General features: G+C 42.0%; 1 protein-coding gene across 1 annotated transcript in view; it reads left to right on the top strand.

Moving 5' to 3' along the window:
• The window catches only part of LOC126334695 (C-type lectin domain family 10 member A-like), a 36,305-nt gene extending 34,010 nt beyond the window's left edge, over positions 1 to 2,295 (top strand). Inside the window, exon 5 of the mRNA XM_049997195.1 lies at positions 1,968 to 2,295. Within this exon, the coding sequence (XP_049853152.1) occupies positions 1,968 to 2,131 (164 nt within the window). The 3' untranslated portion in view covers positions 2,132 to 2,295. The remainder of the gene's footprint in view (positions 1 to 1,967) is intronic.
• The last annotated feature ends 12,314 nt before the right edge of the window (positions 2,296 to 14,609 follow it).

Genomic DNA, 14,609 nt, shown 5'->3' with positions numbered 1-14,609 from the left:
GAATAAATCACGAAATAATGTAGATACAGAGGTACAAATTGACACACATGCTTGGAATGACATGGGTTTTTATTAGAACAAAAAAAAATGCAAACGTTCAAAAAATGTCCGACAGATGGTGCTTCAGCTGATCAGAATAGCAATAATTAGCATAACAAAGTAAGACAAAGCAAAGATGGCGTTCCTTACAGGAAATGCTCAATATGTACCCCATCATTCCCCAACAATAGCTGTAGTCGAGGAATAATGTTGTGAACAGCACTGTAAAGCATGTCCGGAGTTATGGTGAGGCACTGGCGTCGGATGTTGTCTTTCAGCATCCCTAGAGATGTCGGTCGATCACAATACACTTGTGACTTCAGGTAACCCCAAAGCCAATAATCGCACGGACTGAGGTCTGGGGACCTGGGAGGCAAGCATGACGAAAGTAGCGGCTGAGCACACGATCATCACCAAACGACGCGCGCAAGAGATCTTTCACGCGCCTAGCAATACTTTGTTGTTTTTTTAGGTTCTAATAAAACACCATGTCATTCCAGGCATGTGTGTCAATTTTTACCTCTCTATGTACATTATTCCGTGGTATATTAAGTTTTGAAATTTATACTGACCTTTTGATCACCCGGTATTTTTGTTTTGCTATTTTTTTCCGTTTTGCTTAGGAAACCGCGATTTCCAGTGCTATACGATAAGTTTGTATGCTTCTCGTTATATTTCATGTTACAGACCAAAAATTGTCGAATAAAATCGAAATTAAACATTGACAGTTTCAGTTTTGCTCTAAATACTGTTTATTTGCAAGTACCACACAGAAGGGTAATGAAGAACAAAAATGTTCCATATGTTACCTGACCCTTAATATATCCTCACTCAGTTTCAAGACAGTTCACCGCTTCCAATTTTTAGGGCATTCTATAAATATACTGATTGCATAAGTAAAGAAAGCGATCGTTATGAGATTACGCCAGATACTTATGCAACACACCTAACGTAAAGGTAACGTGGGTACTACCTTACGTATGATAGTATACAGCAGCCTATGGTAGATTTTTGTAACTCTGCCCCAGGACTCCTTCCTGAGGGGAAGCTTTCATGTTTGTCCCAGTTAGGATTAGAGATGGCCAGGATTCTCGTAATTTCAGGCTAATGATCCTAGAATGACTGATCTGGGCAATTCTGGTTTTAGTCGGACTAAGCTTTCGTCATAAAGGGTGATTCTTATTAACTTTTAAAAAAAAACCGAAGGTACATAGACGGTGCTGGGACAAGTAATTTAAGATAAGACCCCGGGGGTTTCGCAAATGTCGGGAAATACCCCAAAACATGATGTGACGTCACCGGATGACGTAAACGGATGCACGTGCAACGGTTGGGCTCGTCGATCCTACTCTCAGTGGCAGGGGCCACCGCTACACACCGCTCCGCTCAGGAACTCTGTTTTCGTAAATGTAAAACGATTCATCGCAGTCTTGCATTACCGCTACCGCGACCACTACCGTATCACATCGGATAATGATAGAACGATAATAGAGTACCCTAGCGAAGCGATATGCAGCACTGCCCCTACAGGAGAGGATAGGATCGACAAGCCCGACCGCTGCGTGTGCCATCTGGTGAAGTCGCATTAGATAGTTATGATCAACTTTTATGGTATCTCCCGACATTTGTGGCCCATTGTCTCATATGAAATAACTTGTCTCAGAGTCATCTACAGCGGTTGGGGATTTTAAAAGTCAATGTGAATCGCTCCGTATATTCTATACCGACTTTATTTACACAGATGAGTATTGGCTTTATCGATAGCTGGTATCACGTCGAATAAGTGATACCTGTTGAACGCACAGTAGAACAGATTAGATTTTGGGACCTAATATCGATCCCTGTGGGATACATTGCGCTAGATGTCTTCATTGTGACTATGCGGCCAGTGCGTCGAGCTTTTAGGAGTGACGCTTGTGTGCCCGCAGGCGGTCTGCTGGAGGACACGGGCTACGTGCGCTGGATGCCGGGCCAGCCGGACAACGCGCACCACCTGGGCGAGAACTGCGTGACGGTGAGCCGCGACGGCGCCTTCAACGACGTGCCCTGCTCCACGCCGCTGCCCTACGTCTGCGAACACGACTCCTACTAGCTGAGCGCCGCTGCCCCCATACTCGAAACTGCTTCCTGTGCAATCTGCTGAAACGACTGCGACGTGTGTAAAATTTTTTGGAACAAAATCGCAGCTACCTGCAATAGCTTGAAATGCAATAACGTATCTGCCATATTTATTCTGTCAATATATTTTTCTAGATACCTGTGGTGTTCCATCATTATCTCCACTGTCATGATGTCTTCCTGTCTTGAGTAATTCATTTCGTCACTGCACCGTTGCAAAGATGAGGGACACAAATATTATCTGCGGCCTTGAGAAGCAACTGAAAGAAGTCATCCGCAAAACTATCGTCCAATATAGTTGATAACCAACAGCTGTAATTTTTTAACATATTGTGTGTTCAACCATAACAGATTCACCTCTTCCAAGACACCAGCACAGATCCGAAAACACTGATTGTACGAAACACACCAGTTACATGGAAACAATATTTATAGTCCTTGACTTCCGAAAAGCACTTAACCTATAACTGTACTCAGTATCTAAAGTGAGATCGTATGGGTCACAAGCGAATTTTGCTACTGGATCGAGGAGTTCTTTATAGAGAGATCACGGCACGTTGCCTTGGATGGAGAGTTATCTACAGTTGACTTAAGGTGTGCCTCAGAGGAGCTGATTGAGACCCACGTTGCCCAGATTGTATATTAATGAATAGACAATATTGTCAGAAACCTAACACTTTTTCCAGATCATGCATCCGTAACTAACCGACAAACCCTGCGTTTCCCGGATATTCATTTTGCCAATTTTCTATTAGTAATGGAAAAAGAATGAACCGCCTTAATAGCGTAATATAATTTTCATGTATTCTTGAGAACACCTTTGAAACTATGAATCGGTCGATCAAAGATATACGCATAATGTACTGATGTATAAGAGCAGCTGCTTCGAATATGCACAGTGTGATATTGTAAACATCTCTGTGGCAATGTCACTTCATACTTTTAGAGACGTCTAGTGTTTTCGCCTACATCCATTTGCGCTTCGCAGTCGAAAATTGTCAAAAGCGCTGACAGGTGTCAGCGATTTCCTTGAGCTGACTCGATTTTAGGGGTATCTTAGTCGTAAAGAATAAACGTATTAAAACTTCATGCATGATGCGGCAATTTCTCGCACATCTCTTTGTTTATGACGCCGTATCTCTTGACATAAGCGTCTTTCAACGATACACAGGGTGAACATTAATGAAAGCGACAATCTGCAGGGACGGATTCCTGACTGGGACTGGAGGAAAAAGGTCGTATGAACATGTGTCCAATGACAACAAATCGTCTCGGACCACAGTACAGAGCTGCATTGCGTCCACGTCCCAACAGATGTTCAAAGTGGCCTCCATGGAATTTCAGGTGATGCGAATAGCAGCGGTTGTCATGCAGGATACAGGAAATCTTACTTTAGCTTACACTATGTTGGGAGACTACTTGTCTGGAGCTTGTACTAGGATTCGTCTCAACATACAGCAGCATCCACAACTCCGAATTTGCTGAACGCACAGTCCGCCGCCTCCCTGCACGTACGTCTCTCTGAAATTCCCATTACCACACAAACGCCCAAAAAGGGCTTGCAATTTTGTGTGGTGTAGTGGTGTCTACGAGGATACCTGTTTTGATATAGCTGTGCTGCCTGTCGATCGCCGGCCGCGGTGGCCGAGTGGTTCTAGGCGTTTCAATCTGGAGCTGCGCGACTGCTACGGTCGCAGGTTCGAATCCTGACTCGGACATGGATGTGTGTGATGTCGTTAGGTTAGTTAGGTTTAAGTAGTTCTAAGTTTTAGGGCACTGATGACTTCAGATGTTGAGTCCCATAGTGCTCAGAGCCATTTGAACCATTTCAACCTGTCGATCGTTTCCATGTGCTTTGCCGTACAGAAACATCATCTCCGCTTGTTACATGAATACCGCACCGTTCTGTTGTTTACGGTATTCTGTGTCACTCACACAGTCTCTAACACTCAAGGAACACACAGCATGTGGTCAGGGGAACTGTCATTCGTCAGCACCATCTGCCGTGACAAAGATGATCTTCCGCGCACTTGTTCATAGGAACCTTTTCCCTCCATTTCCAGTCTGGGATTGGCAACAGCTTTTCGTCGGTTTTATTAATGTTCACCACGTATTTGGCAAATAATGGAGAAGCGTTATGAGTGGAACGGGGAACTGTATCTATGCTTTATAAATCTAGAAAAGGCATTTGACCGGGTCCCTAGGAGGAAGTTATTGTCTGTTCTACAAGATTACGGAATAGGAGGCAAACTTTTGCAAGCAATTAAAGATCTTTACATGGATAGTCAGGCAGCAGTTAGAGTTGACGGTAAATTGAGTTTATGATTTAGAGTAGTTTCAGGGGTAAGACAAGGCTGCAACCTGTCTACACTGTTGTTCATATTATTTATGGATCATATGTTGAAAACAATAGACTGGCTGGGTGAGATCAAGATATGTGAACACAAAATAAGTAGTCTTGCATATGAGGATGACTTAGTTGTGATGGCAGATTCGATTGAAAGTTTGTAAAGTAATATTTCAGAGCTAGATCAGAAATGTAAGGACTATGGTATGAAGATTAGCATCTCCAAAACGAAAGTAATATCAGTGGGAAAGAAATATAAACGGATTGAGTGCCAAATAGGAGGAACAAAGTTGGAACAGGTGGACAGTTTCAAGTACTTAGGATGCATATTCTCACAGGATGGCAACATAGTGAAAGAACTGGAAGCGAGGTGTAGCAAAGCTAATGCAGTGAGCGCTCATCTACGATCTACTCTCTTCTGCAAGAAGGAAGTCAGTACCAAGACTAAATTATCTGTGCACCGTTCAATCTTTCGACTAACTTTGTTGTATGGGAGCGAAATCTGGGTGGATTCAGGTTACCTTATCAACAAGGTTGAAGTTATGGATATGAAAGTAGCTAGGATGATTGCAGGTACTAGTAGATGGGAACAATGGCAGGAGGGTGTCCACAATGAGGAAATCAAAGAAAAACTGGGAATGAACTCTATAGAAGTAGCAGTCAGGATGAACAGGCTTAGATGGTGGGGTCATGTTACACACATGGGAGAAGCAAGGATACCCAAGGGACTCATGGGTTCGGCAGTAGAGGGTAGTAGGAGTCGGGGCAGACCAAGGACAAGGTACCTGGATTCGGTTAAGAATGATTTTGAAGTAATAGGTTTAACATCAGAAGAGGCACCAATGTTAGCACTGAATAGAGTATCTTGGCGGAATTTTGTAAGGGAGGTATCCTCCAGACTGAACGCTGAAAGGCATAATCAGTCTTAAATGATGATGATGATGACGTATTTGTGTAGGTACATTTAGCGGCTTACGGATACTGACTGCGAAATGTGTCACAAACAAGCAACAGATTGAAACGGCATTAACAACGAGGAAGGTTTTCACGCATCTCAGTGTTTATGACGTCACATTTCCATCATGGTACCGTGATGTAATTTTCTAGGTGCATTTGACAATATAAGTGGATACAGCCAGCGACATTTATTGCGGATGCATTTATTAGCACAGAAGTAATAAATTTAACGACGTGCATGATGCGGAAGCTCTTCACGCATCTCATTGTTTATGACGTCATATCTTCTGAACTATGATAAGTAGGTGGTTCTTACCATGACAGCAATTCTTGTCTGACAGTGAGAGATAAGTGTATCAAGTTAGTTGAAATAAGTCTGCTGGTTTAGGTGGTGATGTGGAACACACACACATACACACACACACACACACACACACACACAAACACAAATTTTTATAGTATACATGGCTTAAGTACTATCTGAAAATCTTGAAGAATATCAGGTCATATCTTCATAATATTTCAAAGTAATGCAAAGACTGGTAACTTCCTTTAAATTTTTCAAACTGTAGATTTATGAACGTCAGAAAATGCGAAAGAATTCTTTGTACGTACGTAAAGCTTTACATCACAGCTGTTCATGTTAGTGTCAAGTTAATGATTTCTGGACACAACAACGCATTCGTTATCGCCATATCTCTAAACTTTCTTAGGGTATTTAATTTTGTGGTTAAGAGCGCTTCAGCTCTAAGTACTTTGCTTACAAACACGACCGGTTTCGCAGCATTTTAGCTGCCTCAATCGGTGTAATAATATCAGGTCATGTTGATCCAGCGTTCATAGTGGCAAATTTTCTGACTATGAACGCTGGGTCGTCCCATTGTCTTCTTTCGATCAGTGAATGGCTTGATATAATTGCACCTGATGATGAAGCTAAAATATTGCGAAACCATTCTTGCTTATATATAAAGCACTCAAAACTGAAGCAGTCTTCAAAATGATATATCCAGGTTGTGTCTGAACGGACTACAAAATCTTCTTCATTCTCATGACAGTATCCTACCAAAGAGTTTATAGTGATTTGTCATTAGGGAACCCTTTCCTATTGGGATAAAATGAATATCTTTTTCGTATGTCGTTTGTTGGCTGTTCTACCTGAACCCAGGACCAGCCCAGTTAAAGTTCCTCATCTTGTGGACACTGATTTTATTCAGCTTCCTCTCAGCCTTAATCCTTATAGATCTAGTGCAATGATGGTTAGTCTGGGGGGCGGAAACAAACAAGAAACTTCTGCCAGTATTTGAACCCTGTGAAAAGTTCAGTGGCAACTGTATACAGAATCATACACTTGTCGTAAGACATATGATGATAGATGAGCAGTTTCATAGAATCAGGAAATATTTTCCCTTTTGGAAGCAGGTGTTTAGTGAACGAAACATACATGATATCCTTTAACTATGTTATCTTATTGCATTAAGCTCAGTTAATATTTGGAACAAACAGCTTTATTATTTTCAATTAGCTGATTTTATCCCCTTGAACATTATCAAACAACGGTACTCAAATCATCTAAGCGCCTATTTGTGAGAGGCATTTAATGCCCCACCGAGCAGTGTGGAATATATATACACGTAACAGTATACTCGTATTACCACCAAGTTGCGTGATATCGTACTCACACAAATAAAATGCTTGATATCCATAACGAAAACGAGTAATCGACATTTGGAGCTTGTTACAAATAATCAACGGTGACTGCGTTCAAAACATGATAGACAGACCCATTATGATGTAAATTATCGTGTGTGGTGACAGTTATTATTTCGATATAATTTTCTATTTTTCTGCTCACGTCCACATCATATTAAGGATCCTGAATGCTTTAATTTTTTCTACATCTTCCTATATTTCTATTTGAAACCAACGACTTATATCACTCACAGTCAATTAATTTGGACCCTTAATTAAAAAATATACAAATAATTCGTTGTATGTGTTAATTTTTAGACGTTCTCCATGAGTCACACAGGAGAGTGAGGTAAAGCAGTATCGATGCTATTAACGTAACGCAACGAACGGGAAAATAATGCAGATTCAGAGCTAAACGACGGCCAATTCTGAACCCGTTTTTGTATAATGCATTGTTGTCAGGCAGTGTGCCTGTACAACAGACCATATCTACGGTGATATGCTCCAATGATTCGAAGCTTACTACGCTCATATTGAGTTCCTTTCTTTTATTTTTGTCGGTCCATAATCACCATCTTTTGAAGATTGACGCTATGAAGCGAAATCACTAATCTGATGACAATTTTTATGTGATCATTGACTGAAATTAAAGAAATGTATTCTGCCGAGAGCCTTTAGCGTGACTGAACGCAGATTGGTGTAACGCTTATGATCAACTTTCCACAGGCTAAAAAGAAAATTGTGCTTATACTCGTCTACTGAATGTATCGATGATTGTGTACGAAAAATTTAATGCCTGATGCAGGATTGCGTAAGAGAAATGATACACGTTGCCAAATTTTGATATAAACCTGTGAGCAGCAAAATGGCACGCTGATTTTAACGGTGATGATTAATAGGTTAAAACGTCCCTAAGTTGATATCATGATTTTGGTTTTCGTTGTTACCCCAGTTTACTTGTGATGTAAAATGGGAGATTTTTGGATCAGCAGAGATAGTGATAAAAACACTAATTATTGATCGAATGTTTCCGCATTTACTAACAGTGGTTATAAAGTGATTAAGGCCCTAGGCTGGCGATCAGGAGGAGTCACGTTCAAGTACTCGTCCGGAAATCCCGCTCCAAGTTTTGCCTTGGATTCCTTGCATCGGTTAAGACGAATCGTATGATGGTTCTTCAGATGATTATTCTTAAAGAGACACAGCGGGTTTCGTTTCCCTAAATTACGTACTCAAACCTACTTCCTGCCACTCATCATTTTGTCTTCGCCGCTTCTTTTCTCTCCCTTTGCAGATGTCAGTGTCATCATTTAATTTGAGCAGTTGGTGAAAGTGGCATCCCAACGATCGGTATAAACGGGCGTTGCATACAGCAGCGTTAGGAACGACCGAACACCTAGAAAGACACAAGTGAAGTCAGGACCAGAGGAGTGTCTCTAAGAGTGTGTTCTGATTTATCTGTCTAGTACGAGCTATTCCTAAGGATCATCATCGACCCTCTGACAAACTGAGATCACCTCGAAGAGCGGGTGTGAGCCATGGCCAGCTAATAAAGTTTAAGACGACTATCAGAAAGTAACAAAGAGATGACGGCTAATAGCTGATCCTCCAGCCATAATCAGCTAGAGTCTATGCACCTGAGATGTCCAAGGGAACTTACCAAATCAGAGCTAACACTGGTGGAGCGAATAAGGAGTTTACGGTGTTCGCAGGTTCCATTACTACAGTGCAAAGATGAATTGAGGCCATGGATTACGTGGAAAAACCATGTGATATACTCAGCGATAACAGGTCCTGCAGACCACTCGCTGCTTCCACAAACTGCCTCAATTCCTCCCAGTTTTGTGCTCGGTTCGTCCAGGGGTCGCCTGTCCCAAGGAGTGGCACGTCTTTTATTACCAGATTATCCATTCAGCGCTGCCTTGCTCGTCGTATGGGGTGTCTTGTCTTTGGTTTTCCTTCAAGTGCCTTCTTCACCTTTCTTGTTTCTGGTGTAGAGGCTACATAGCCGCCCATTGGGTTCTTTTGCTCTTCAGTTCCTGTAGAGTTGTTGGTTGTTACATGAAGCAAAAGATATTGTCGTTCTTCCTGCATCTCTTTTCTCCTTTATCTAAGATCGGTTCCCATGTATCCCTCATTACTCTTCTTTCAAAATAATGATAGTCTTCCCTTTCCTCCTTTAGTCACGCTTCAGGATTTTGACCGTACACAACTTCTGATCACTGTGTTTTCGATTCTCATGTCAGTGTTCGCTGATACTGATTTTGAGCTTAGCGTCTCCATGAAGGAATACATGCATTTAATTCCCAAGACTATTATTTCCTTTATGCCCATATCTATGTCATTGTAAATGGTAAGCCAAGATCCCAACCATTTGAAATGGCGAACTCTCTTGAACCTTATGTCCTCAACGTAACGAAATTCTTCCTGCTCTTGCCTTCTTCCTACTTGCATGAATTCCGTTTTGTCTTGATTCACATTTAGACCAACTTTCTGAGCATATATTTCTGTGGAAAATTTCTTTCCACTCACTGTATGATTCATTTAGTCGTACTATATCATTTGCGTACGCGAGACCATACAAACTACCAGCCATCAGTACTGCAGCCCAATCCGGTTGCTTACTTTCCCTTAGTAAATTCTCTAAGACGACACTGAACAGAAAATATGCCATTGTCTGAGGCCTGCATCAATCTCTAATGTTTCTGAAGTGACCTCTCTGAAACTACCTTCCGCCCTAAACCCATCCATACAAGTCTGCACCATTATCACTACCCTTTCATCGATTCTAAGGTCACGCAGTGAATTTTATGGGCTATTGCTATGGATGCTGTCGTAAGTACGTAGAAATTTGACCAACACTGCTCTTCACACAATTATCTTAAATAAAAATGTGATCTGTTGTCGTTCGGTTTGTTAGAAAGCCAACTTGGTATTACTGCAAGTTGTTCTCTATGAATGGTTGTATTTTTATGAGGTTAATGATAAACAGTACCTTGTTAATTACATTCTGCAAGGTGGTAACTCCGTAATTACCACAGTCTATTTTACTTCTTTTCTTGTTAATCCGGCATATTAAGGTCAATTTCTATTCTCCTGGAAATGCCATTCTTCCATATGAACAGGATCAGTTTCTACATTTCCTAGCACCAGCCCTCACCTCCCTGTCTCATTAATTCTCCCCTTGGGGCTTTGTTGTTTAGAAGACTATTGATTGCAATCTTCACATACTCTTCAGTCACTTCCCACTCTTCTTCATGTTCCCTTTCGTCCGTTGTGTCTGAAGGTTATCATTTCATTCATATTTCTACAGCTTTCTCCTTCGTTATTATCAAATTGTCATTCTTATCTCTAATGAAAATGGTTGGACACAGAAATTCACGCTTCCAATTTTTGACGCAATGAAAAAAGTGCTTTGAATTCTTGGTTCGCTCTCTACTTCATTTTGTTTTAATAAGTAGTTAGATAAATTCTCTGTTCTCAGGATCCACTTTGTCTCCCGATCTTGAAAAAATGTTCCCTTTACTACTCATTCTCTCTGTCAGCCAGCCACTTCCCCTTGATTCTCCTTTTCTTTTCTGTAGCCTTCTGGCACGCCTCGTTGAACCATTTTCTCTTCTCCATTCTCTTCTTTATTTCCTATGTATTCCCTGCTAACCACTTTCCTTCCAACTTGGGCTGGTTGCAACGATCATTCGTGATTCAAGTTATGTACACGTGTTACTTCGAAAACCTGCATTTGAACTGACACCTCTTTGAAACGCCCTTCCACACAGCGTGTAAATTATCGGATATGGTCTTTTAGCGCAAATAAAATTGAAGGTAACTTGCTCCCTGATCCACGTTGGTGAGAAACAGCAGTCACTGACTATACACTTCCTTTTTGCAACTGGCCGAATCCATTCCCACACCACGTTAAGCATGTTTGTTGAGGTCTTTATTATTTCGACAGCTATCAGAGCAACAACAAACACAGGTGGACAGACGTAACGTATTGTTTACGCTCTGCAGCGCGTCTGCATCCGCCCGTCGTCGGAGCGCGTGGTGAGAGCTTAGCGTCTAATCCGGCAGCAGATGTGGGCCGCTCAGCCGAATGACTCCGACACTAATCCCGCGCAACGAGGACGACGTAGTCACAGCAGCTGTGGTGCCGCACAGGACAGTGGCGCGGCGCTGGCAAAAGGTTAGCAACACACGGCGCGGTGAACCTGTCTGGAAATCGTGCTCTCACCCCAGTAACAACTCGAACCGGGGACGAGTTAAGCATCCAAGCCGATACTGCTGCAGCTCCACAACAAAATGAACAACTCTCCAGTTACATGGAACTGTTTTTCTCGCCGAGTTGAAATTATAGGGTGTATCAAAAAGAATCGTCCGATTTGGCACGTGTACATTTCTCAAACTAACAATCATGTGCAATGAATTTTGTTTTTTGATGAACGGGAAACTCTAAAAGGTTTTTTTATAGCTTTTCACAGGTGTTCAGTACGCCCCCTTGAGATGCACGGCATATGTCAATGATGTATTAAAATTGTTCCCACGATGCAGCGAGCATGTTTTGAGTTGCAGTTTCCACAGCTGCTGTTATGTGATGTCTCAGTTCGTTCATTGTTGCTGGTAGCGGACGCACACAAACATAGTCTTTTATAAACCCCACAAGAAAAAATCACATACAGTCAGGTCCGCCGACCTTGGAGACCGGTAATGCAAGGCTGACTCACTTGGTCCAGTGCCACCGATTCATCGTTCAGTAATCCTTTGAATTAAAAATTCCCGCACCTCCAGATGCCAGTGTGGCGGTGCCCATGCTGCTGGTAAATGAAATCCTTTGAGTCGGTCTCCAACGGTGAAAAAAGATACATCTCAAGCATACCGAGATATGTGCTTCCAATAAAAGTGTTCTCGTCAAAGAAAAGTGGACCATACACTTATTCCCGTGACACTGTTCAAAACACACTACATTTTGGACAGTCCTTCTCATGTTGTGCAACTTACTGTGATTGATCCGTACCACATATTCTCACATTATGACGGTTCAACTCTCCATTTAAATGGAATGTTGCCTTGTCACTAAACACTAAGCGTCGAAGAAAACTGTCATCCTCCATCTCGCCAAGTCGAAATTTCTAGAACTCCACACGTTGTCGTTTTTCAGCTTCACGAACAACTTGCAGTAGCTGAATTTTGTATGGTTTCACGTGTAAACGTCGACGCAACACACGCCAAATAGACATCGCGGGGCATGTTGACCTGTCGAGCAGCACGGCGAACGGATCTCTGCGGACTGTTGTCAAGTTATGGCCGGGCACGGCCCGGCGATGTACCTTTACACGAATAACCTGTTCCCCGGAATTGTTCGTACTATCGTCTAATGCTCTGTGCTGGAGGAGGATCCACACCATACCTAGTACGAAAGTCATGCTGAATAGTTATTACTGACCCGCACTGCACAAAACATAGAACACAAAACGCTTTCTGTTCTCCCAACACCATCTGTACTTGTACTGAAGTGCGCGCACACAGCTACTACCTAGCGGGAACCGTGTAAAACTCGACATTTTGCTCTTTCCAGCAGTATGTCGTTCACACACGTATCTCAAATAACATAGTAGTTATGATTTTTTAAAATCAGATGATTCTTTTTGATACACCCATACTTCACTGACATTTGCAAAAAAGCTAATTACCAGTCACACGAGGGACGTCTACCACATCAACAGCAAGTGTTTAGAAATACAACTATACCGTATTTTCATCAGCTTCTCAGTCACTTCCCATTCTTCATCACTTTCCCCTTCCTCCGTAGGGTCTCCAGGTCACGTCTAACCTGGGACTGGACGACTCAAGATTTCTGAGAGCTATTCTTTCCCTCTTCCTACAATGATTTCCTTGTCATATATCAGGTTACTGTTCTTATGTCTAATGAAAAAATTTGGGGCCTGAAATTAACGTTTTTGATTTTTGATACAATGGAAAGATCGTCTTGAAATATTCCGACTCTCTGCTTCAGCTTCTAACAGAATGCTTTTATGCATTACCTCCTCTGTTCTCGGAATTCGCTTCGTCCTCTGATCTTGAAAGCAATGTCCACTTCTCATTTTTCCCGTCAGCCAGCCACTACGCCCTCCTTGGTAATATAATGAAAGTGTACGCCATCCGTGTTTCCTCCTGTTAAAACTGTGGACTGAGAAGCCGTGATCGATGCATGAAACGGTAGAGTTCCGTCGCCGTCTGGGTGAGACGTCTTCAAAGTTGACACACTCGCAGTTCAGTAAAAACTCAAGCAACTTAGAATTTATGAGAGCCATTATGCGCTGCGTATGCGAGGTTCGGTAGTGTCCCCTACACAGTTCATAATATCCCTATAAATTCGGAGCCCTTCAGTTTACTACGTAATTGCCAGTGTGTCATCTCTGACCATGATCATCGCAGGCTGCGACGATATATTAGTGAATAGTTTCACACATCCGACATGGCCTGTCTGTCCTAAAGTTTTAACAAGACTTTCTACCGAAGCTTACACACACCAACGTTTCTTACATCTATATTTACTGTTCAGGCCTAATTTTCCCATTTATGCATTGTCTGAGGATCACTGTGGTGCACGTTGGATGCTGCATTTGTTACATGTCTGTGCCTCAAATGAACAGATCGTCTCAAACAGCATAAAATGTAATGTAAGGTAAGTGAAACTGGACTGAAACAAAATGTAAACATTAGTAATAATTGTCGAGGTATTTCATTACTCGGCTAGTCGAACTGATAACGCGGCTTTAGATGTGTAGGTACAGTCATGTTCCAGTTCAAAGTAGCCACTGTTATTACCTACAACTGCGTGAGAAAAAAAAAGACCACGAAAACCAAGCGAGGAAAACTCCTTCGTGGAAAGTCACAACAACTTCCTGTTAATATCAGTAATTTTACGGATAGAGAGAACGAAGAAAGTATCTGTATGATAGTGCTGACAGAGAAGGGGGTGGAGCGTGCAAGCAGATGTTGGCAAGCAAAATTTATGTGAGTAGGTGGTGATCAAATTACGGAAGGACGGACTCGAAGCCGAGTGGAGCAGGAATCATCTATTTGCCCCACAACAGAACAAGTAAAACGCATACAATCAATAGTTTCATTGATGATACAGACAAATGCATCAATAGACAGCAATATTTGCTATATTATTAACGACACCAAGAACACCATCTTTGCAGAAACTTGCCAATTTTGGCGCACAGGCCTGGACTTCCAGGCCGTCAAAGAAACTGTTCCATCTACAGGATTTTATTTGTAAAGATGCCTGGATTAACGAATTTTTAATAGCGCAAGAGAGAACATACCTGCAGAAATATTAGATTTCTTACCAGGAAATGTGTCATCACAATTAAAGCACCAAGTGGTTTAATTATTTTTATATCCACTACACTATGGCTATATGTTGCAAGATGACAGTTACAAATATTGTCAG

This window comes from Schistocerca gregaria, chromosome 2 (assembly GCF_023897955.1).
Source record: "Schistocerca gregaria isolate iqSchGreg1 chromosome 2, iqSchGreg1.2, whole genome shotgun sequence".
Taxonomy (NCBI): domain Eukaryota; kingdom Metazoa; phylum Arthropoda; class Insecta; order Orthoptera; family Acrididae; genus Schistocerca; species Schistocerca gregaria.
The sequence above is the reverse complement of the archived record's forward strand: the minus strand, read 5'-3'. Positions and strand labels throughout refer to the sequence as shown.